Genomic DNA, 26,384 nt, shown 5'->3' with positions numbered 1-26,384 from the left:
CTGGTATGCACAACTGAGCAACAGTCTGGCAAAGACAGTATCTTATACAGCGTGCTTCAGAAGAAAATAAATCCAGCTGCTATTGATTACACAGGACATTTAAAATCTATTATAAGCAAGTTTTAAAAAGCTTTAATGAAATCCCAGAATTAAATTCACCTGCACAGCCTTTAACAGGCCCCTTTTGCACTTTATAATACCACACAATCCCCACATTACTTGCAGCACAAAGTCCTGAACCAAATGTAAAATTATTATATGGTATTCATCAGCATAATAGTCAAGCAGTCCATAAACACAGATTCATTTGTCTTTACATCTTACTGCTGTGAATGGTTTCATCAGCTCCATTTTATAGATTTCAGACAGCCAGAGTTCTAAGCCAGAAACCTAGGTGTCCAACCTGAAGAGCCAAGGAATGGTTTGCAGAAGTGTTGGATGCTTGTAAAATGGAACAGAAGGAAAGGGGAGCAACGCAGGTGGTATAAAAGTAAAACACTGTGCCAAACAAGTCAGCCTCAGGCCTCTTGAACTTGCAAGTCCCTTTTTTCTAAGAAAAAGGACAAGCAACAGAAAAGAACTTGAAAGACACAAGTTGCTTTGTGGGTGAGCCAATACAGAGAAGTGGGACTTGGGAGCAAGAGGGACAGGCTAGATGTAGGAAAAGAGAGCACAAAGCAGTGTCTCCCATCTCACACCTACTACCCAGAGCCCTCCTTCCACCTGCCCACTTTCCCTCATCCCTTTTCTGTCTCTGAACAAGCTTCCCTACTTCCATAATCCAATTCTCCTCTGCTACTCTTTCCTCCTAAATCCTTCTGTTTGTTCTCCCCCCCACCCCCAAAATGCCCAGAAATTCAAATCTGATCCAAATCAGGTGCTAACACATTCACCTTTCTCTCTATTCCCACTAAGCACACACACCGAAGTTTAAGGCAGGTGCAAGCTGATTACAAAAGAGCAGCTAAGTGATCCAGATGGAAAAGAGGTAGCAAAAAGTTAACCCTTCAAAATTACCTGGTAGAATCTGAACAGGCAGACAGGTTGTATTACTCAGTACTTGGCATCACACAACTGCACTGTTTTTGCGCACTCACTTTACGGCCTTGTGGGATGACAGACTGAGCTCCATAGGGGACTCCATGTTATTTCTTGCATTGCAACACAATCTTCAATACTGCATTGTATCACACAGAAATAGCCTACTGTAGCTGCCTTCTCCTCCTCCTCACTGCCTGTAGGCCAGCAAAGGTGCACTCAGCCCAGAGAGCAGCCTCTCAGAAGGCGTTATCTAGACTACAGTTCCTCTGCAGCCCTTCGCTTGGGGGAATAATTGGAGCAGAGCTCCTGTTCAATTCAAGCCCGCCACTGGATAGTCAATGTCCATCACAGAGAGAGTTGAAGAGGCTTTTGCTGTCAGGTTTTTTAACTCCTACTCAGCACATACAAGTACCAATTTTCAAATATTTACTACTCCACCATGCATGGGTGAATTTCAGAGAAATCAAAGAATCTTTAAGTCCCTTCTGCTTTTTTGTATTTCTGGAGCATGGGAGGCTTAACAAACATTCTCAAGCTTTTCTGTACTATGGCAAAATTTTATACATGTCAGGGGGAAGCATTTTCTCTCTATTCTCCAAACTCACTGAATCATTTCTAACTGAAGTTTCAGACAGTTTTAAGCAGAAACTCTTCTCTCTCTCCCTCAAGTTTCAGTCTGGGAAGGTAGAATTTGGTCAGACTTTAACCAACTGAAAAGAAAGAGAAAAGCAGGCAGGGACTGGGGTAGGCTTGGCCCCTATGGCACCACTCCTTTCCCACACATCATCCCCTTCTGTTCCAGAGGTATCAGGAACCTTCTCTTGAATTTCTAATTCACTAAAACAGTCAAGCTGAACTCAAAGCAACTGTTCTCAACTTGCACTTAATTTAGAGACTTAGGCTTCTATTTTATTTCTCAGGAGAAACTGCTCCCAAAAGCTCATCTGTTTTTCCAGCCGTATTAGATGGTCTAGCTAAAGTTGTTCTCTCTCCCTACAAACTTTGCCTCACTGTGTAGTTGTATCTAAGGATAGAATGCTTCTACAAATATTGTATCATGAACAATATAGAAGGAAGGGGCAGTCACCAGATGCCAGTGAGGTTAAGGATGCTTAAAAATCTCCATAGTTATGTACATTCTTTTGACTCAGGTCTGTATTTGGCATATTAGTAATTTATTCCTACATAGATGGACTCTTATTCTACTTTCATCTCCAAATGAGAGCAAGGATGTCCCTTATTTAAAAGGATTGGCTATATCCATGCTAAGACCTCTAGTACGAGCTTTACCATAGCACAATAGTCTTGCCTTCCCTGCACATTCTCCCACATGCTGACACAGAGTAAGCCTTTCTTTACTAAATTCTGCCGATCACTTGGAGACTGGATTCAATTTGGAAATTTTGCTGGGATTTAACTGACTGGAAATGGAAGATAAGCCAGGCCTTGGACAGACAGCTCAGGAAGTCCAGTCTCCATATGTGCAGCCCCTAGTTACATTCAGCTTAAAGCCTCAGACCTTAGAGCAAGAGCACTCGCTGCTCTGGGAAAATACTGACACAGGTAAGCATCTCCTGTCCAAATTTAATTTCTGACATGATACATCTGTGACAAGGACAATGCTTCTGGCATCACACTTACTGTAACAAGAGCATCAGGTCTAAGATGATATTTGCATCTTTAATACACAGCAAGTAATGCATGCAACACCACCTAGCCAATATAAGAATTTAGCCACAAACTGTGGGCATGCCAAGCTTGCTGCCAGCCCTGCAGGGATGGAAAGGAATGTTTAAAGGAGGGGGCCTGGTTACTTTTTCCCCATAATGCTAGGGGGAGAAGTGGGCTCATATGATCTCTTCTTGACACAATCAAGCAGTTTCATGCTGTTTATATATCTCCACTCCAGCTTTAGAAATGGGGGACAGAACCAGCACATAGATATGAGCTTACCTGACTATCCCAGGACTACAGTAATGCTCTCAAGGAACTCCTAAGGCCAAAACCTATCAGACAGTCAAGTTGCAATAGTTTGCTTTAAAGAGACATCACTTCTCTGATTTCTTCCACATCTGGAGCTGGGACCCAGATGAAATAAACTAGAAATTGAGAGATAATTCACAGGTAGTAGAGGGAACATGAAGTAAAGCATAAAAACATACAGAACAGTTAAGCAGAAATAAGCTAGACATACTTAGAACAAGAAAAGGCCGTGCTTTCAGCCTACACCAATGCTTTGGATAAAACCACCCAGAAGGGGCTTGTCAGCTAATGTCTCCTACTAAAACAAAAAAAGGAGATTGGCTGACCCCAAACCATTATGTGTTGTCTGCCTAAATCTCCCTCCTCCCTCAGATCCAACACTGATGCCCCCCAAACCCACTCTAGCTATAGAATGGATGCTGAATCCTGGACTGCAGAAGCCAGAGATAAATCCCTCCCCACCCATCTCTATTTTCCCCTCCCTCACATATACAAATTTTTTCCACCCTCCCACCTCCCAAACCCAACTCACCCTCCTCCCCTCAAAAGCGATTAAGGAGAAGCTGTAGAAATATTTGCCCAAAGCTGGAGCCTGTTGCTGGGCCCAGCTGTATTGTTGGTAGGAATACACACAGCAAACTCGCACTGTGAGGAGCCCTGCGGGACCCTGGGCGCTTCAGGGAGGCTTTGTGAGCCCAGCTCTGCATGCACTAGCCAGACCATTGTGAAAGGGAAACAGAAAAACCGTTACAAACCCCAATGCTCCCCCACTCCCATCTCCCCCGCCTCCCCAAGTGCCCCCCTTCCACCAGCCGCCACCTTCCCCAAGACAAATCGAGAGGGGAGGGGTCCGCTGTTGAAGAGAATGAAAAGGTTTCCTCAGTTAGATTTAAGGCAACAAGTCAGAGCTGCAAGGAGTCCTTTATCTGCCAGGGAAGCCTCCCACTGCTCCAGAGCTGGGCTGAGCAGGGATCCTGGGGGCCAGCTTTCTGAAGGCTGCCATTGATTTGTCACTGGTGATAAGTGAGGCTGGGGCCGTTCCCACCATCGCCTGCAGAGGGGATGACTCTCCCACAACGCCCGGCAGGGGAGAGGGGCGGCAAACACGAGGAAACGCAGAACCCGATGGGTCGAAAAATCCCAAATGGCTCTTTTTCTCTAATGAGCGGCAACAAAAAGGAGCGACTGTGCTGAGACCGAGGCAGGGAGGAGGGCAATGGTGCACAGGGGCAGCGCGGCCGCTCGCCAGTGCGAAAGCCTTTCCCGGGCGAGAAAGAGCAAGGGGCAATTCTTCAGCCCTTGCTTCGAAAGGGCCTCCTAGTGCCAACTCGGTCGAACAATATTCCTTCAAAAACTCCCCAGCCGCTCCTTTGCCAATAGCGGGAGGCTTTTAAACCTGGTCTATTTACATAGAGATGCTCTTCTCTCAAGCAGATGATGCTGGAAACTCGTTCTTCTGCTTTTTGGGAGGGGAAATCTTTTCTCACAGTACTAAAGAAATGAGAGAGGCTAATGAAGCACCATGTCTAAAAGGTGAATTCCCAAAGCAACAGGAGATCTTAAAGGAGCACCAGAGCTCCCCCAGGGAACATACAAATAGAGCAGCAGCTGCCTGGGCAAGACCAGATGCAGATGGGTGAATTGAAAGCAAGACAAGGGGGGGGGGGGGGGTCAGAAAAAAAAGGAAAGAAAAAATATCAGTAAAAGAAGTAAAGATCCTTGGCCTTTCTGGTGCAACTAACTAGGAAATACCATCAGAACTGGTTCAACTTGCATTATAATATGTCTCTCTCGTGCTCCAAGACACTGAGGAGCTTTGGGAGCACACAGGACACCTTTCCTTCCTTTCCCTGCCCTCAGCAAAACCCCTCAGCTAGCTTCTACCCTGGCCAGGCCAAGGCTGAGGCACACAGGCCTTGTAACATGCCCTGAAGGCCAAGAGATTCGAGTCTCCAGAGGGAAAAGGGCATCATGCCTGTAGCCTCCTTCCAGTTCAATCAGACTAGACCCAGCAATCCAGATGATCTTACCCGGCAAGATATTACCTCAGGACAGTCGTGCGCAGCTCCTAAAGCACCAGTTTATAATCTAGCATGCTAAAATAAATAGAAGTTGCCAGGCTGTAAACTGTGACATTCAGCAATATTTTACCTCTTATTCAGCCATTCAGAGGCACAAGGTGGATCACTGGAAGCAGTAATTATTTCAGATATCCTATTTAAAATTTCTTGCTATACAAGACAGCACAGCCTCCATGGACCCTTAAGCTGGGGATGAGCACAATATCAGAACCTTAACAGATGAAATCCAGTCCAAAAATTTCACAAGTTTAAACAAACAAAAAAAAACCCTAAAAAACCCACCAAAACCCCAAAACTCCACCCCAAACCTCTCATTTGTCTTTGAGAACCAGCCAGCAGCCAGTTAGCTCAGAACACAAGTTTAACGTGCTTCTCGCCAGAAATATCACTCTACAGCCAAGCAGCAACATCCTAAACCAGCCAAAGCTTTTGAGCAGTCCTAAAGTGCAACCCAATTAAGCCCATTGAAGACTTATGCCTCCTAACAAGAGAGGACTAAGTATCTCCTGAGCTTGATGAACTAACCTCTTGGACCACTGCCACTACTTGGGAACCTGGAAATAGGCTTATGTCCAGCAAGACTCTAACTTGCACACCTGATTAATCTCAATAGCTACATGAGAAGCAGAACTAACAAAGCCAGTTTCAGATGGATTCATCTCTATAATCAATTTTGGTGCATCTGTTGCCAAATGGAGGGAGGGAGGGAAGTCTTTCATGTCTAACAAAATGCAAACTCACGAGGAATCTTCACCCGCAGCCAAGTCGTTTCTGTGGTGCCTTCCCTTTATTGTGCTGCCTATTTTCATGAAACTTTTATTCTCTGGGACCAGTTTTTTGGGTGAGAAGATATGCACACATATTGAAATAACCATTGCTTCCATACAAAAGCAGGCTAAAGATGCCTGAAGATTTTTCTCATGAGAAGGGCATGTATTAACAATATTATTAAGAACTGCTTCTGATACTACTTCCTGGACCAAGTTCCAGGATCTGAAGTGCATTTCTAAATAAAAGACACAGATTCCTCACAAAGCCCGCTAATCATTTCAGCAGACACATCATTCAACCCTGGAAGAAGAATTTTTGACACTTTTTTAAAGCCTTTTAAACTCTTCTGCCTACAGAGGAAAAGTTCACCCTACATGTAGGCACACTGCCTTTTCCTAGAACCACAATCTCAGGGCCAAAAACCATGACAAAACAGCGTGGCGTCTTCTGTTCAGTCTTACAGATGCATTTACTGTGATAACAAGAGCCATTTCCTTCTGTTATTCCACTGCACTTTGGGGAGTAGAGTGCAACAGACAAGCTGAATCAAGCTTTTGAAGCAATTTGTGGGCATTGCAAGAAGTGATGTTATTCAGGCAAGTATAGAGTACTTCCTCTGATCAAAGAACGACCCCGGCCCATCAGTAGTACAAATGCTACCTAAAATGACTGGATAGCTGTAAAGATGCGGTAGAACAAAGAGCTACTCATCTAGTTACTTCTATTTGTAGCAGAATTTTATCTCCAGTAATTACAATCTACCTTGAGAAGTTCCTGGGAGGATTTTTTTCAGTTGGACATGGACTTTTTTCCTCTCTTTCCACTCCTAAGTGGAAGAGTTATATAGTAATCCATTTTAAGGGTTGTGCAGTAAAATTACTTTTTTCAGTCAGAAAAAAAATAGATTTCTGTGGTGGGGAAAAAGGCCTTAGTGTGCAGTTTGTATCTTGACTAAATTTGCTAAATATTTCTGGTACCATTAACTGCCATTCCCAGACACTGTAAGAACATAACATTTATTCCTATAGATCATTCTCTAAGTAAGAACATCTGGTACATTTGGACCTTCAGCCAACAAGCCTTGATGAGTCAAGATCAGATCTACTGAAGTCACAGTACGCCACTAAGCTACACACCATTACGGTCATGATAGCATACATGTCAACCTCAGAGGTTGAGCTCAGTTAGCTTTCCCATTTCCTGGTCCTTTATTCCAAGATTGAATGTGGTCCATTAATTCCAGATTCTGCAAAGTGTGCTTAGAGGTTCATTCCCCTCCCTCCATTTTTTATTGTACACTATCAAACAATGTGGAATTACGAATAGCAACAGCATTCTGGAAATCATTCCCACGTCCCTCCTTATAACTGCACAAACACTTGGCAAACTGAAATACGTACAACATGATTTAGGTATCAAGTCCTCAGAAGAGCATAAGTGTTTTCCATGGGGAAGATATAATCTTCTGCCCTTCATGCTATAACCTAGTTTCTTGATTTCTTTGCCAGATATCCTCCCAAAACAAACCCTCTTCTGTGCACAACAAGCAAAGGACAGGAAGCAGCCTTGATTTCACTATGCTTAAGTGATAACACAGCTCTCAGGTCCTCCAGAAACACACTGATACTTGCTCAAAATGGGAAAGAAACTTCAAGACTGCGGTTTCATACTCATCAGTAGTGCTAGCTTAAAGAGCTCCCAGCCCTCCTTCCCCTGCTCCCAGTCCCATGACCCCCATGAGCTGGCACAGCTTGTGCAGCCTAGTAAAAAACAGATCAGGGAAAGTGGTCCAGTAGGCTATGAGCAGCTAAAAGATGCAAATTTGAAGGATCTTCCAACTCCTCCTCACCCAGCCCAGATTGATTCTTCCCTTTGCTTCACTGCTTGCAGAACCATGGCCTCAGAGCCAAACTGACAGAAGTAGTTGGGGTCATTTCCTGTTTAAGGCTTTACAGACATATTTACTACAGTGGCTCAAGAGTTATTTTCTTCTTACAGTCTGTTTACCAAGTGTTTGTACATTTAGCAGTAAGATATGCATGCTACTGTGCTGAAAATTCTTATGAAAAGGAATAAACACAGTGAATTAGATCATTCTACACTTGAGTACAGTAAATGTTTAAAAATGTAACATTCTAATCTGGGAAAAAGCCACTGACTTCAGTACGCAGAAAAAAACAGCTCTTAAGTAACCAGTCACCATGGTTCAGTTCTTTATCCTTACAAGAAAAAATGCTGTAGACTCCAAAATCAAGTTGTCAACTATCCTTAGAGAAAAAAGAAAAGACCTAGCCATTAACACACCTGGTCCAACAATCATAAGGAACCTTTACGTCACAGCTTGCAAAGAGGACGCTCCCAAGTTAAGTTCTGTACAGATGATCTCCAAAGGTTATGGGGAAAAACACTTAAGGTATTGGGTAAATACAGCCACTGAAGCCAATTACGTATTTACAGAATTCTACCCAGCAATTTAGCTTGCTGCTACAAAGCAGCAAAAAGGAACATTCAATAATTATTATTTAAAGTTGGCCACAGCTAAACCATCCCAAGTCAGGAATCCAGGGTTTAACACTTGGATTCCTAACCAAGTCCAAGTTATGCTTCTGTTCTCAAATTTCTTGACCTTTGTGGTTACATGGTTAAATATCTGTTTGCAATCCATCCTAAGAGCTGCTACAGTCATGATAGGGGAAAGGGTGGAAGAATCACGGAGGCAGAAGAGATCTTTGTGAGCTGGGTTCAGATATGATACCCCACATTAGACTAACGCTAACCATTTATTGAACACGCTGGCAGATAACAGGAACATGCACTATCTAGGACAAAACCAGCAACTAGATCCTCTTAGAAGGCCATTACATCTGAGAAGAATTTTCATTCTCCCAGTATCAGACCCCAGACACAACAAATGCATCTATTTAATTGTGATAATGTTGCATGCAGCATGTCAGGGGGCGGGGGGGGGGGGGGGGGGGGGAGGGGAGGAGGTTACAGAAAAGCAGCTTCAACAGAAAGATATTTTGGGGATTGAGAAGACAGGACAAGGAGTATCAACGTACAGACTAAAAGGCAAAGCATTTAAGCGGAGCTTCCATTTACTATGTTAATCAGTATTTCATTGTGGTTTTTTCTCTTGTTATTCAATACATCTGTCAATTTATTACATGTAGAAATTATGAACTCTTCAGAGTAGGGACTGTCCTTATTGTATGCACACACTGCATGTAACACTGTGAAGCTCTGATTTCCATCAGAGTGAATCTTTACATGATCCAATTGACAATTCATGTGTGAGATTCAGCCCATGTAGATCTTCCCCTTCAGCCTGCCACGTATTCATTCAGGGAGAACAGGAATGGCCGTTTAGGCAGCTTATGTTTCCAAACAGCTAGCTCTGTCTTCCTTTGACTAACCAGACACTTCACATCGGCGCTGCCATTTCTACATCAACGCTGGAGGAGGGTGGGATCATGCCTCCTTTTGTGTGCATGCCCAGGCCAGGCTTGTCAAACTACAACGCACCACTGCATCAAGTGGAGAGGGGTGGAGAGAGCAAGCAAAACTCGGATCCAGATTCTGCAAATAAGGGTCAAAAAACAACTCTTTGCCAGATGTCAGTCATTTAAAAGGCAAGATTAAGGAAGAAGAGTCAAGGCGCTAGAAAGGGGATAAAGCTAGATATTTAGATCGACAATTTCTCTGGCAACAACTTGGAATGTAAGTCTGTGTTAGCCCAACTAAAAAAGACAGTAGGTGTTTGTTTCCAGTCTTAATGAATAGAAGTTTCCACCACAAAAGGCAACACCAATTAATGTACTGCACCAGTTGCAACATCTATAGGTTGATCTTTCACCACACTTTGTCACTAATGCATCACTAAGACTGTCATAGAAGTAGAATGCAATAAAGAGGCCTATGCTTACATGAGCCATAGAAACTGAATCCTGGGCTTGAATTCTCACCTTCCCTTGTTTCTGGGGAAAGTCTTTCCAAATTACTGCTAAGGCAAAGCAAAGTAGCAGCAAGCCAGTGCCAAAAAAACAGTTGGTCTTGCCTCCCTCCATCCTTCCATCAGGTCTATACTGATCAGCTCACTGAAGAGCAATTCTCTTCAGCTTGCCAATACCACGCAACCCACAGCGTCACTGTTTCACCATGTTGCAGGTCAGTTCTGTGACAGATCAACAAGCTGAACTGATTCATCCAGCAGACATACACACAGACCTATCAAAGGGAAAAGGGGGCGAGACCACTCTTGTGGGGCAACCCACAGTTACACTAGATTAAGCGTAAAATGAAACCACACCCTGTGGGTCAAGGAAGCCCTGCAGCTAGAGGCCAAGCTGCATATATTGCGGGCAGAGAACAATCCTCAGCAGTGACAACATCCTAGCACCCCCACCAAAAAATTTCTCTCTCTCAGAGAGATATCAAGTTTACTGAAAACAAAAGGCAGCAGGAACAAAAATTCCTCTCATGCTGATATTCCAAAACATGGGCTTTATATTACCTTAAAACTGTATTTTGAAGACAATGTTTCCCATAAAGCAAGATTATACTAAATCCTACTCCGAATCAGTAACATGCCCTTATAAGTCATTTGCCGTTACATTCCTAATGTCACCTGAAACAAGCCACTGACCATGTTCCAGGAAAGCCACATCTCCACTGTCCAGCCCGTTGTTTAATCGTTCTAAGTAGTATGCTTAATTTACAAAGTTTAAACAGGAGGAGAGGACTAAGTTGATAGAGATGAAGGAATAGAGGACAGGAAAAATGCAACTGATGATCCGTAAGTCATTTCTTCTAGTGCCCTTGCAAGAGACATGGATCTGCAGAAAGGCAAGTGGGTGATAATTAGGGACAGTTGGAACATTGTTTATTTCCTACTAGCAAAGGCCTCCAAGGATAAATCAAATTTCTTAACCAGATGGAAGACATTTCATTTTCAAACACCAACCATACAACAACGGACCGCAGAAAGGAAGGAGCCAATTCACAACAGCAACAAGAAAACAAAATTACTAGAGATTTTAGAGATGAGTTCTCATCAAAATCTGCACTTACAAAGAGCCTCATGTTGCATCAGAACTTGCACCACATCCCACCACAGTCAATTCAAAGACACTTTTATTGGCAAAACAAGCTCTGCAAGTGTTACCCACATGTAAGAGACAGCACACTTGAGTTTCTCCCAGAAGTGGATTCAACATACGAAGCGCCTGCCTCCACAGAGGTTTCAGAGAAGGCTACATGGCATGGAGTCCAATGACAGAAATGAAAATATTCCAAGGAATAATGTTTTATTTCTAGTAAGATAAGTGTTTTCTTGCTCTCTCTAATCTTTCGTATTTTACTCACAGGATTAGATTTCCTTCTCAGTCTCTCCTTTTACTTCTCTTTCCCAGACATTTACTGTTTGATTTATGGCGTTCTCCCTGTATCCAACTCAAGGTTGCACATGCCAGTTCAGTATTTGGTAAGAGTCTGACTTGATTTTCACATTTCATATGGTACTATCTGCCAGCATAATAACTTTGCACAACAACTTGTGGCAGTCTAGTTGGCTAGTAGGTTTGGACTTCTTTTTTTTGTTACAGAAACTTGTGTTCTGGTTTAGATTCAGACTAGTTTCTCAAGCAGATGGATTTTGGATTAAGTTATTTGATTCATTACCCTCAAAAGGAGTGCCAAATCGCAGAAACAATGTTTTTGTAGGAATGGACAGCGTTTTCATTTGGTTTCAGTCTATGGTTCTCTAGTACTTTTAGGTGGAGACAGATTTTGCTGCTTTGGCTGCAATAGCACCGAAAGCAAGTCTTTTTATGCAAAGATCAGCAATGGAAATCCTTCCAGTTCTACTCTGTAGCCATCACTACATAGATTTCATAAATTTAGTTCTATCATGTCTTTGCACATCTGAAAATAAAAAAGCTAACTTCCCTTTGGTTACAATGTAAGAACATGGAGAGCTCTGGAGTTCATTCTTGTGGGAGTCAAATGTTTAATTTGCCATCAAATAGTATAGCAGGAAAATCTCACCATTGTATTCAGTTCTCATGGTTTGAGTAACTGAAATGTGTCTTTCTTGCTAGGGCCGCTACATAGCCAGCACGGCCACACTGGCATAGAGCCTTAGGCATGCAAGGGCTCCTGAGGCTGGTTAGTGCAGGGCTGTAGAAGGACCTTGCTGCATGCCCACCTCAGCCCAGTCCCATCCTGCAACAGAATAATTCTCTCCTTATGGAGTTACTGTCATTTCCCTCCTGTGAGCCACTCCTCTTCTGCTTGTCTCTAAAGGGCACAGAGCCATACAGCACATACCTTAAAGACTTTGGTATGCAGCCCACAAGGTCAGAAAAGCTGGCTCCCTAGGTACATCTGGTCTTCTGTGGCATAACTCTGATGGCCCTCTTTCCTTACAACACTTTAATAGGCAGTTTTAGCATTGCCACCACACTTATTTTAAGACCCTGACATACAGGATGCAGAGCATGTTGTTACGACATCGTTCAAGAAAAAGCCCAAAACAAACCCAGACATCACTCCATGCCTTTCCCAGATTAACCTGCAGGACCAATGCACTGCAATATATTAGCTAGCAAACGTAGGTGTTTTGGCAGCTGTCCCAGTCACTTAATCGGAAGCCTGAGCTCAGAGGCTGTTTCGCCTGAGCGGGTAAGTCAAGATGTACATACCAAAGATGTCATCTCTGCCTCACTCCCTTCCTTGCTTGAAGGCTTCTGTCTGAGTACTGTTTATTTTTATCCTACAATTGATGGATTGTACATAGGTTTAATTTGCCCTGTATCTCCCATTAGTTCTATACTGTAACTATGTTAGATTTGGCCTTGCACACCTGATTAACAGGGGGTTTTGCCAAGCATTTAAAGTCGGCAAGTGCCTGCCACCCCCTCTTCCCTGCCAGCCTGTTCTAAAGCATCTGCAGCACAAAAATTGCTCATGGGTCGTTTCTCAGAAAGTAATCACCTGAGCTTCTCTTCTTCCTCCGGCATAGGCATTACCATCATCAAGAGTTTGCTTCCCCAGCACAACCAACCAACAAAAGTTACTACAGAGTATCCACAGGAATTATCCCTTTTTTTTTTTTTAGACTTTCCTTTCCAGCTTAAATGTTTGCTCCCAGACTTCTGAAGACTTGCGGGTGAAGAACTTAACCATAACAAGCAATAAAGGAAGTATGAAAAAAACATTTTCTAGGAACAATTGACTGGAAAACTTAACCTAAGGAATTAGCTTATTTTGTTCTAATCTGGAATTTGCACAAAGAGCAACAGAAGATTACAGCTCCTCATCTTCCAGTTCACAGGAGGCAGGTCACAAACAAGAGAAACCTCAGAGAAACAACAGGCTTCTCTTGTGAGTGGATAAGCCACTTCAAGCCAAAGAAGTTTGTAGTGGAAGGCTGCAGAAGGCAGGGATCAACAAGGTTGTTCTTCCCTGCTTGAGTACTGGTAGCATAGAAATTACACAACGTAACTGCCAAAGATGCAAAGATGACAAATCTGCCCTTCCAGGGGAGTTGACACACAGGCAGGGGATCCACCTGCTCCACAGATAAAAGAACCCTGGCCCTGGAAAAAAAAACCAAACCAAACAACAAACGCCCAAAAAGCCTAAAGGCGTTCTGTTGTTTAAGGTAATGCTGACTGCAGGTCTGAATTCTTCCTTACACTCAAAAATGCAGTGAACAAAGGCCTACAGACAGTGTTGATTCATGAGCAGTGACAGTCTGAACTGGAACAACACATGAGGTTACCACCCTTGTGGTGGAGACATCTTAACCGCTCAGGAAGCAGCTGTTCGTGAGTCAACACCCTCCTGCAGCTGCCATTCACTGGTATGGAAAAGAAGTCAGACCCAGGGGCAGCCTTCCCTAAGGCCTAGCAAAGATAGCAAAGGGCCATAACCTCACCAACCAGCCCAATTCAGTCCTCCCCTGTTTCCAAGTCAATGCCCGAGAAAAATCCCTTCACCACTTTGACTCTGCATGGATACAGCTCTCAATTCAACCTGCTCTTTCCTTGTATTAAACTTAAGTCTGTTTGCAGGGCAATGACTAGTGCCCTTGTCAGGAGACCCAACCAGTCTCCCACCTACTCCCACATCATGCTTTCTAAGATTTAGACACCGAGTACTTCTATTTGAGATCCATGACAAAAATGCAGATAGTCCACTAGCATTCCTATTTGCCAATGACTATCCTCTCCTGCTTCTTGGCTATTAAAGCCTCCAGAATAGCAGCCTCCAAACTATTTCCCTTTCCCATGCCGCAAACTCTCCAGTTTTCTCTCACAGCCAGGCCCATTATGTTTTTCCTCATGCTAATAGGTACTATGCTGATCAAGGCACTTTTAAAGAGGCAGCACAAGTTAGAGGCATGTCCTCCAGCCGTAAGAAACTCAACTCAGGCTTTTCAAGAGTAACAGGCTTCAAAAATCACAGTGAGAAGAACACAATCTCTGAGGCCTCAAAAACCTCATTTCCTAAATATGTCAAGCCTGAAGAAGCTGCAAACTCCGAATCACAAAGAAAGGACAGCAGTAAAGCTGGCTTCCTCTTAAGAAATGCAATTTTAATTCAGAGAATTATCCCACCTCTTGGTTCATCCTCAGGAGCTCGGAACAGAAGCAGGAAATTACAATCCTGAGACTTCAAATTTTTTTCCCCTGACCTCAGAGTTGCAAAGATGGATTTGACTATTCAGCAGTTATGGAAATTCAGAACTAAAATTGGGTGGGAGCACATAGAAAAAAAATGAAGATGTGTCTTTATTTTATTCTAATCCTAGATCCCATGAGGCACAGTTCTGCTACAGTGAATCGCTGCACCTTAGGCAAGAACCTCTCCCAGACACTACCAGCTGTCACCAAGTCAAATGAACTGACGGAACTGGAGATTCAGGCTGAAGGAGCACAGTGCGTATTTCCCTCTAACCTTCTTGCATAGTCACACAATGCTTCTTATGAGCCTTTCAGAGAAGGAGGCCGAGAACATTACATGCTTACGTTTTAACAGTTCTCACTAGTGACTCACTCCTTCACGTAGCAATTCTTAATAGAGAAGAGGAAGAGAAGTATCCTCCTCTTCCAGGAAAGGTTTTATTTTCTGCCACCAGTCTTGTTGCTTCTGCACCCAGACTCCTTTCCAAACCCAGAGTAATCCCCTGTTCTCACTTTATGCCTTTTTCCAGGCAATCATCTCCAACCTCCTAGCTTCTCTCTTCAACTCTGCCCTCCTACTTCATACGCTTTTCCAGACAGGACTGTCCTCCAAAATAACTTTCCGGACATCACACTCAAAAGTCCTTCTGGCTGTACATGCTCCCAAGCCTGACAGGTCTCACATTCCACCGCTGCAGATAGCTCCATCGCCACCTCTACCTCATGGGCTCACCATCTCAGCATTATGCCAATGCTCCCTTTCCACCTCTGCCCCCATTGCTAAGCTCCTGATATTTCATAAAATCACCCCACTAGATCAGGGCCTCTACTGTTGACGGTCCCTAATAAGTTGTCACATCCTCCTTTAAAGCATTACTAAAATAAGTCTTTCCCTGCCTCAGCAGTTAAATTCTGCTCAGTGCTCATCTTCACCTTCAAAACTTCCATCTTTTATACTACCTAATTAACAACTCTTTCTGCCATCAGATCCCACATAATTACTCCGCTTGGATCTCCCTACACAGCTCTTCTGCTCCTCTGCCAGCTCAAGTCCTTGGCTCTCTTTCCAAAATGCCTATCTTTGCTTCTGTTCATATCTGTACTCCTGTATTCCCTTCCCTTCTTCTCATGGTTTACACTACTCTTGCATCTGCTTCCTCCTCCATATTTCCCCACTTACCAGCTTTCAGTAGTCTTTGATGCCAATTCCTACCCAAAACCACCTCTCTATCCTTGTTCTAAGAAGTGATTGGAACGAAGAACTTTCAGAAGCTTTTCCCATTAAACCAAAGCTAAAGGAAATTTAATTAGAAAGCTATGCTATTTTAATATTGGACCTTATCTATCCCACTAGAATTATCACATCCCTGCTCCTTATCAGATGTCTAATTTAGACTATAAACCCTTTGGGGCAAATGTAGCCTCTTCATCCGTGTTACACAGAGCCACAGCACTTAGACCGATCCCTAAGGTAAGAAAAATACCTCAGAAGTTTCAAGAACTTTATTTTGCCAAAAGCAGCACCACTCCATACACTGAGACTTGGGAATGACCAGAGAAGTTAAAAGTACTCACTCTTTGAAACTTCAAAAGGCAAGAATAGGGTTCCCCCTGCAACTGAAATAACATCTGACGAGAGGAGCTGGGTACAGACTGCACTGAAAAAGTTTTTCCACGGTATCTCTAGCCCCTTCCTGCCTCAAGTCTCCTAAGCCATCACTCATCCCCTTCGAAACAGCAGGAGAGTCACTTCTTTTTTCCTTCCCTCTCCAGAAGTAGCACAGCAGAAATAAACCTCGAATGATAAATTATGCACCACCTTTGTGAGGCTCCCTCTTGGCCAGAAATTTTTCTCCCAAAGCCTTTTGTTTCCAGCTTTGATCCCAGTGTTGGATCCGCTCTGTTCAGCACTCCCTCAGCCTGGAGGTGAAGGGAGAGCTGACACAGGCCAAGTTCAGGCTTACTGCAAGTCACAGTCAGATCTTCCATTAGCCTTCTCCCCTCCCCCTTCCCAACTGGAACTCTCCTTGAGTTTGAAAAGATCCTATTAAACATTTTACAGAGGGTCTTACAGAGGATACGTTATTTTGATGGATGCTGGGACTAAAGGAGGAGGATTTCTAAGTACAGTGAAATAATGGAGTTTGTTCTAATGGGTTTAAGAGATGCCCGGGGGCACCAAGTAAATTCCTTCTCTGCAAATCAAAAACACAGAAGACCAGAAAATGGAGCTGAACAACTAAACGCCAGGAAGCGGGGAAATCGGGCTCTATTTAACTGCTGCTCTTGGTTACAGCCAACTTCAGGCTGCTTGGAAAAACAGCACACACACACATCACTGGCACAAACTTAACAGGAGAAAACAAAGAGACAACAGGGGTCAAACTGGGGGTGGCAAGTAGGAGAAGGATGCAAGGCTGGGTCCCCACCCCCTACCAGAGAGTCGGATCAATTATCCTTGAATACTAACAAGATTTCTGATTAAAGAACTGCTGCTATGCAATAGAAACAGAAAGCTCCAGCAGCCGGGAGGGGCTGTCAGGCAGTAACAAAGAGATACCGAAGACTATGCCCTGCTAGGGCATACGGAGGAAGTCACCATGCTGGTAGCCAGGAGAGGAGTCTCCCCTGCCTGGAGTCACAGTAACATCTCACTGCTGGTAAATTTAACTCCAGGAGTGAAACTTCACCACGACACTACAGAATATGGGGTCTGTTTTCAGGCAAACACATTCTCTGCTGGAAGTTTTGCTGGACCAACATTTCTTCAAACAACCTAATCACTATAGTACAGGGAGGTGAATTTTATTCTCACCCTAACCCATTCAGGGGAAATAGCCGGTGCTTCTTAGTTCTGAGTATTGCAACATCAGAAAGTTGCTATTAACATACAACAGCTTGAGAAACAAGAGTCTACACTGTCTTCTGTCATACATTTTTTGACAAAACTGCAATTTACAGTACAAATATTTAATATGCATATACAATACTGTCGGTTAATCTTAATGGTTTGTGACTTGCTGACTGGTGGCTAAATACAGGAAAATCTAATAACCTAAGAAGAACCTCATGAAAAACAGAAGCTTCTGTTATTACTTCACAACCCTAAGTTGCACTAACATTAAGCATCCTTCTATAGGCATGTATCTCATACCATCAGAATCGTGCTCCAAACTGTTCAATCCCTTTTTTTCTTTTTCTTCTATATTAAATAACAAACATAATTCCTTGATATGAGGAGTTTCAGTCATCCACAATTTAGCAAGGCAAAAGTCCACAAACGTCAGCTCCATTTGATGTTAATAAAGTCTTTACGAAAACTTATTTTCATGCCCTTGCATTGTGAGTCTCTTTTCATCTAGGCTCACAGCAGCCAAGGAGGAGTTCTGCTCCTCACAGAAACATTGACTGCAGCTCAGGAGTCTCTCAGACTAAAACACAGGCTGGAATACTTCAGCATTTAACAGGCAGTTCTGCATAACAGAGGCAAAAAAATGCCTGGAAAGCTGAAAAACCTGAACAGGAACTCACCCACAACAGGATGGCAGCCAAATACTCCCAAGGTGACAGTCCCAGAGCGACCAGATATACAGCATGAATAAACCACAAACCTACAGAATCATAAGCCCCTGGATCCATATAGTTACTATCTTTATTACAGGGAAATGGAAATCTACAGGGAAGACGATATAGAAAGGAGAGATTCAAGAAGCATTACAGTACCCAGTCTTCACACAAAATAGAAAACAAAATCCCATAAAAGAGTAATGCCTAACGTAACAGCCATGGCAAAGAACCACAGGCACTACAGACATGAAAAGCAAGAGCATAACCATCAAGCATATTAGATTCGTGGACGACAATTACAATTAGCATTCTCTGCCATGATTTGTGTGAAACACAGCCAGCCACTAACTACAGTATGCCAATTAATGGAGTGGGTTTGCTGCATGCCAAAACTCCAGCTCTGGATGTTGTATCAGGTAAAGTCAGACATCTTAAAAGATGGTCAGTTTAAGTGTGCGTATATATCACCATACTATGTAAACCCCTTTGAGATAACATCACAAATAGCTAATGTGGAAATAACAGAGGACTAGAGAAACAAGTGTCCACTTTTCTTATACATATCTTTTAACCACACTTTACTTACCAATCACCCCTTTCCAACGGAGAGTCAGTAAAATTTCTGCAGTTTTATGAATCTTTTGATCATCAGCAAGAGAAATAGAAGTATTATTTAAAAGAGAAATAGCCACAAAAGTCACAAGCAGCAGAGGAATTCAACGAAGGTGTACGACGTGCACTTACTTTTTCAGCCTCTTTTTAAAACCTTGACTGGTTTTCAAGATAACATCTCTTTATCAGCTTTTTAAGTGTTATGAAGCACATATTCTATTGTGTTCAATGGTAAGTTGCATTCTAGGGCAAATGGAGTTGGCCTTGGGCAAGACAATTTCTACTTCACTTCCCACATTACAAAACAAATAATATTTGCCTATTTCACAAGAGTGCAGGAAGATTCAAGAGGACTATCAGACTACAGATCTTTCTCACAGAATGAATGTTTTAATTATTTGTTAGTGTTAATTTCACCAGTCTGGAGAACTGCAAGTTTTTAGGAGTAAAAACAAAATACAAATCACTTCAATTTCTTTTTCTAGTTAACATACAGCAAGTACTGCCTTCTGGTTTGAACTACAAACAACTGGATAATGTTTATACCCAACCACATTTTCTTCTGTAACTTCAAGGAACAGAATGTAGAGAAACAGCTCCAAGTTTTCTGAAATCCCATTTTGTCGCCCCCATGAACAGAATATCTCTCTTAAAGGTTCACAAGACACTCTGGAAATGCAAGCACTTTACATAACTAAGCACCTATTAATTTGGTTGCTGGATACACCCACACTCCCAGGATGCAAGAAAGGATTCTCTTGCAGAAAATCTATTGCAGAAAGCAGTGCTGAAGCACACAACCGAAAGCTTTTGGAAAGAGAATATAAAAGAAAATTGCTTATCTACACTAAATAAATGAAATGAAAATGTTAACTTCATACTGGAAGATTTATGCTTTATGCTTTTCCACTAATGCTACCATGTTTTAGTAGACGGAGAAAAAAAAAAAAACAACAAAACCAAACAAAATAAAGCAAAACGAAAAAAGCCACCACCACCACTTGTCAGCCTCCTGCAGCATCTTACTCTTCATTTTAGAAGAGTACGGATGTTACTCACTGCCTTCACCACTTTGACAAAAAGAAACAGTCAAGATAATTCAGGGTGATCATGCGATCTGTGAATATCATCCAACCTGATCAACAGTAAACCCAAGTACCCTCACTCAGCACACCCAGGAAGCAGAACATTATCAGCTCCAAGTTGACAACAGGAAAACGGGCGTTTTGCACTTGGCCAAGAGCTGTAGAACTAATAGCAATGCCACGCACACATCGAGGAGATTGCAATTCCTACTGCAAACTATACTTCTATAGAGGTATCGCATTCAGGTTTGTGATGCTAAAATGTAGTCAAGATGTTTGGGGAGTGAAGCTCTGATATTAGCCATGTATTTTTCTGGCAGAGCTCCAGGAGCCAGAATGGCAAGCACATCACCCAGACAGGTTCTGTGACATTCTAACTATTCCTGCTAACACAGACCGTCATAACATCAGACCCTTCTTCATCACCATGCACCAGCAGTGCATGCCATTAGCTTTAAATTCCCTCTATATACGCGTTTTTACCTGCAACGCCCTTTTCCAAAAGCTCAAGATATTTGCAGACCTCCCTTTTTTTTTTTGGCACAGACTTCTCCAGTTTTAACTGCCACTATCCACCAAAAGAGGGTCAAAGGTCAATCTTGCAGACTTGTTTGCTTTACCTGCGCCTGTACTGAGCTACAGGGGTAAATGATCAAGCGCTTCTAACAATTTACCTGTTTGGCATCGCGAGTTCTGTGGCTGTGGATGCTTTATGACAGTTAAGCTGTATGCTGTTCCTGCAGGTACTTCTAAGGGACAATGGTGAAAAATTTCTAGCTAAGGGGAGGAACACCAACTCATCACAAACTTTGGCATCTTCTCTGCCGCCTCCCATCCTGACACCTCCTCATGTTTTTCCTTGCTTCAAATAGGAAAAAAATTGCTCAGGAATTGTGTTCTCATTGCAAAGCGTATCTTCCCATGAAGGAAAGAGGATACTCACTTCTGGAAGCAGTTGGCACACCTAATCATAAACTCACATTCATTTGACAAGAGGATACAGGAAAGTGCACTGATGGGAGAGCTACTTGAAAGAGAGGCAAACTGCCATAAAGAGCGTCCTGGAGACATCAAGGCACAACCACCTACGAGCAAACCTGCACTTTACAATCAGACATCCCCCACATGGCTGTTAACAGCCCAGACACATTAACTAGGAGCACCTGGGTAACAGCCAAAATAAAACACATCCAGATCTGCACCTACACCGAGATCTGCGCTTTAGATCCTTCTCACTCCTAGACTGCAGCTAAGTATCTCTGTGGCACTTGGAACTTAACAGTACTTCTGGTTTCTAAGATGCAGTCTTTCTGATACACAGAACTGCAGCTCTCTACTCAGCCTTTCCAAGCTGGTTTAGCACCTTCTTCAAAGCTGCCTGCCATTAGATTTCTTGTTGGAAGAGAAATAATATTACTTGAAACCCAAACCCCATGTGATTGTGCCCCAGAGGCAATACTTGTAGAATGATGGAGGTCAGCAGCACTACTACAAATGCTTCCTGTAATTTCAGAGTAGCATAGGAGAAAACGGATGGGTGAAATTATACAGCAGCTGCCAAAGGAGTGAAGGGAGAGAAACGAGGTACATAGTTCCTCTCCGCACCCCTCCCCCAAAAGCCTTCCAACTCTTTATAAACAATTCCACGAAGCGTTTAGGTGTGTTCTCCTCCACCGGGCGCACTTGTAAAATAAAGCACTACAGCACAAGAGGAAGAAACGGCTATTGCTTTACAGTTGATAGAGCAACCACAAAGATAAGTTTTCACCGGCGAGACTTCATGGCACTGCTTCCCTGCTCGCTAAGACCGCAGCGAACCCCTCCCCTCGTCCCCTCGCCACTATTTTTGGTACCACTCCTGCGCTGGCCCCACTCTGCCAGGGCGCTGCGGGAGGACTCCCGCTCCCCGCCGAGGCGAGGCAGGTGGCCCGGGGCGCCGCCGCGGAGCCGGGCTGTACCTTTAAGGGGCCCGTCGCGGCGGGTGCGCGGCTGCATTCCTGCTCCGGAGCGGCGGCTGTCCCGACACGCCGGGCACAGCAGCCTCCGAGGCAACCTGCGCGCACGCCCCGGCCCGGCGCGCCGCTCGCACCGCGGGAACAAAGCCCGCGCCCGCCGCCGCCAAACTTCCGCGGGGGGCAGCGGCCGCGTGGGCGGCGGGGACCCTCCGCTGCCGCCCGGCCAGGGCAGCGCCGCCCCGCCAGGGCAGCGCCGCCCCAGGACCCGCGCCCCGGCCTGCCGGGGGACCCCGCCGTCTCCGGCCCGCCGCGCCGGGGCACGGGGAAGGCGAGAGCCCCGCGTCCGGGCGCGGGACGGGGCACGGACCTTTTGTCCTGCGGCGGCGCAGGGCAGGGCTCCCCGCCCGACGGGCGCGGGCAGGTGAGCGGCGCGGCAGGGCAGGGCTCCCCGCCCGGGCAAGGCTCCCCGTCGCCGAGCCCGGGACGGCGGCCGGGCCCCCCGCGCCGCCGCGGGGCAGAGGGCGCCGCGGCAGCCGCTTACCTCTGGCGCGGAGCAGCGCTCCCAGCAGCAGCAGCAGGAGCTGCGGAGGCGCGGGCAAGAGGCAGCCCCCGCCGCGCCGCCTCATGGTGGCAGCGCCCCGGCCCCGCGCCCGGGCCGCCCGCACCGCCGTCCCGGGCTCCTCCCGCGCGCAGCACCCCGGCCCGGCCGCCGCTCGCTCCCTCCGCAGCCGCGGCAGCTCCGGGGCTGGGGGCTCGCTCCCCGCTCCGCCCGGCCCCGGCCCAGGCCCGGCCCCGGAGGAGGAGCCCCGCCGGGGCAGCCCCCGCCCCGCTCCCCCCAGCGCCGAGGCACTTCGCAAACTTTCGGCGCGGCAGAGGCGGTCCAGGGGCCGCGGCTCCGCAACGAGACACCCCCACCCTCCCCCCCGCCTCTTCACCACCCCCTGGGGCCGCCGCCCGGCACCGCGGCGAGACCCCCGGGCTCGCCCCGCGCCCCCGGCTCCTCTGCGCCCTTGTCGCGGGCGCGGCTCCCTCTCTGCGGGCGGAGAAGCCCTTCCTAAAGCGGCCCCGGTGCTCGGGGCTGTCAGCGTCGGCTCTCACTGTCCCAGCTCCCTCAGCACCGCCGAGGAGCATCGCTCCGGGCTCTCGGCTGCCCGCCGCAGGGCTGCCCGGCATCCTCCGCTGGCTGAGCGGTTCACCCGTGCGTTGCCACCGCTTCCCGGCTTGTGCCGGCTGTCTGTACTCATGGCAAATGGCAGAGCCCCTTCTCCATCTCCTGTCCCCGTTTGCCGAACACCCTTCAGAAACTGAAACCCTCTAAGCGCCTCATTCATGAGCCCTCTGCCTAGCATACATGTTGCTATCTAAGAGAAACGTCTGATTTTTTCCCTCTATTCCTGACAAGTGTTCTGATATTTGGTGTTTTCCTTATAGCCGCAGTGTCCGGCGACAGCTGATTATGTATGAATCTCAGATACCCTAAAAAAACAGCTAGGGTCGTTGCCTGTAGGAGTAGAAATTAACACTTGGACAGTTGTCTTATGTGCCTTCTGGTCTCTGTGCTGCATTTAAAAGCAGGCAGGCTTTCACTGGACATCATCATTAAAGCCAGTTTTATGATCCTCTGTAGCATGATTTGACATTTTAATACATAGGGTGCGCAATGCAAGAAACTTGTTAAATAATTAATCTCAGCTGATTTCAAAGTATTAACTTGAATGGAAAGCAGATTCAGATAAGTCCAAACCCTGGACCACAGGGGAAGATGGGAATTTTGTCAAATTGACACTAAAGGGCCAGTGATAGGAATTGTCTTACTTAAAGCCTTCACATAGATTAATCCAGAGGAAGCTGCAATTAATCCTGTCCTTTAAAGAATCACAAGAGCAAGTAAACAGCACGGCATATGATTGAGACAATTCTGCCACTCTTATCAATTACGTGTAAAATAGTGAAGACAAGGGATATTATTAAAAATGTCAACATAAAATTAAAGCAGGGAGTGACTCTTGACAAATTGAGCTCAACGTAAAGAAAAAAATAATCCAACACAGAGCTTCACTGAGGAGGAGAACTCCCAAGAGCAGGAATACCGTAAGACACAGTAAGCAGCAAACTTTACAATATATGCCCCCCCAAATTTAAAAAATGCAGACTTTTTGCTTTATATGCAGAATCACTGCTTCAAGATAGGAATAGATCCACTATAGCATGAGAGCAATAGCACGTAGACTATGGCATTGAATTCTACACATTTGATAGGCAAAGTGTACAAAGTTGCAGAAGAGTAACAACAAATACAGGTAGCCAAGAGGGGTTGATTGAGGTGGAGAGACTAAAAACCTCTCTAATGCTAACATTGACTTGGAAGCAGTGACACAATGAGGCATGGAAAGAATATGCAATTATTGTAAAGGAATAAATTCCAAGATACCAGAGTTTAAGATGATTGAAGTGGAAGAGTTGGGAACAGTGGGTTGAAGTTAAGGGAGAGAAAATGTTAACATCACTCTGACTGGGGGTTGGCTGACTGGCTAGCATGCAAAATCCTTACTGCATCTCCCTAAAATACAAGGCAACATAACCAAAATTCATTTAAGTTTATATTCTCTACTGAGGCTAGATCCTCAGGTAGTATAAATCAGAGGAGCCCTGCTGACTTCAGGCTCACAGAAGCTTGTAAGAAGTTTAGATGCCGAAGTACTGAATGTGATAAAGCACAGACACAGGGCCCAGAACTTCCTGATAATTATATAGTTAGGTCATGGAACAGTCTTCCAGCAGTTCAGTATTTTCCTGTGTTTGAAACAAAAGCCTCTTGAAAAATATTCTCTTAAATGCAAATAAATTCACTCGTTAGCTCTTCAGTCCTTCGCCCCCCAGGGAACAAATGTTTTTACCCACTTGTGTTTGTTAAAGTATGTTTACTACTCCTCTGCATCTTGCACTGCATTCTGGCAAATCACTTTCCTCTCCAAGCTCAACTTCCCTATAATTATATCTCTGTCTTATAAATCATTTTGAAATCCCCTGGTGAAATGTTAGAGGAGCACATAGTATTGTCTTTCACAACAATTTCCTAAATAGGTTGCAGTTGAGCAGATGGAGATTTATATTATAAACCTCCCAGTTACCTACCTGTTGATACAATACTATGAATATAGGCCCAATTCCATGTGGGATCTTTGGGGAATAATTGTAAAGTAGATTTATGCAGTGTAAAATGGATATTTTTGTTGAAAGAAAACTAGAAGGGTTGCTAAATAATGCTGGTAAAATTGAACCATATGCTTAGGACTTGCCCCTTTCAGACCAAATAACTTTTAAAAAGACTATGTAAATATCAGAATGCACTTCAACCCATGCAGAAGGTAGGTACTTGCTTTTACCCATAGCTTTGAGGGAGGAACATTATTAAGTAACCTGTAGTAATTTATAGATCACTGATAAGTGATATATAACACAATTACTGTAAGAAAGATGAGAAAGAAGTAATTAAAATATAATTAACAATTAATTTATATGACAACATGCTTAGTAAAAAAACACACGAGGCATTATTAAGGGAGCAGGGAGAAGATTATTATCATCATAACCATTTCAGGACATAATTCTCCCCCCTCCGCTCCAAACAGACACATTAGAGAAATAAACCAATCCAATGACAGAAAATAACTACTATGAAATAATACTAAAAGTTAGCACCATTTTCAGAGTGATTTTAAATAGCAACCCTGTGTCAGGAGAAACAGAACCAAGGAAAAAGAAGAAAGAAAGGAACCAGAACAAGGTAGGATTAGTAGGGAAAATATACTTTAACCATTTTAAAACTGCAAAGACCTTAAGAAGAGGTTAAAAAAAAAGAAAAAAAAAGAAAGAAATGGGATGGGCAGTTTTGGTCTTACCTGTCAAATTATTTTTAATGCATTCAAATGGACCCTTCCTTGGGAAGATGCTTCTCCACACCTCAAGTTTCCTAGAAGAGAACGACAGATCAGATAGCTTAATTGCTATGTTCAGAAAGGTTTGGAGCAATCGTGTTTTAAACATTTGAGATAGAATGAATTAATTTAATAGAATGAAAAAAGCACATGGAAAATGGGCAAAATGCATTTGTGCTAAATCAGGTTCCCTTTTTTTAAGTAATGTTAAGCTCACTGGGTAAACAGAAGGCAATGGACACGATACATCTTGTATGGCTTTTGGCACTGTCTGACAGGACACTTTCATGGAATGACATTTTAAATACAACTAGTGGAAGGTGTGCAGGCATCTGATAGAAGAAAACCATAGTGGTCATTAGTGATTATTCATCAAAATGCAAAGGCACCTCAGAAAGACACCTTTCAGGGTCTGTCCTAAGCTCTGTTTTGTTTAGTATGTTCACTGACAACTTAGATGATACAATATTTATGCTTGTAAAATCTGTGCTAAAAAAACTGATAACCTAAAAACAATGGCAGGGGATGCAAACACTAGGAAGGATGAGATCAGACACCACAAATGCTGTTGACAAATTGGACAGGTTCTCCAAAAACCAACAAGGAAAAAAACAGTAATAAGAAATATAAAATATTATTCTTAGGAAACAGACATCAATAAACA

At 44.2% G+C, this 26,384-nt stretch overlaps 1 protein-coding gene across 1 annotated transcript in view; it reads right to left on the bottom strand.

Moving 5' to 3' along the window:
- LRP4 (LDL receptor related protein 4) overlaps positions 1–25,829 on the bottom strand; it is an 87,738-nt gene extending 61,909 nt beyond the window's left edge. Inside the window, exon 1 of the mRNA XM_075501617.1 lies at positions 25,685–25,829. Coding sequence (XP_075357732.1) covers positions 25,685–25,829 — 145 coding nt within the window. The remainder of the gene's footprint in view (positions 1–25,684) is intronic.
- Positions 25,830–26,384: the final 555 nt, after the last annotated feature.

This window comes from Mycteria americana, chromosome 5 (assembly GCF_035582795.1).
Source record: "Mycteria americana isolate JAX WOST 10 ecotype Jacksonville Zoo and Gardens chromosome 5, USCA_MyAme_1.0, whole genome shotgun sequence".
NCBI lineage: Eukaryota > Metazoa > Chordata > Aves > Ciconiiformes > Ciconiidae > Mycteria > Mycteria americana.
Note: the sequence above shows the minus strand (reverse complement) of the source record. Positions and strands in the feature narration are given on the sequence as shown.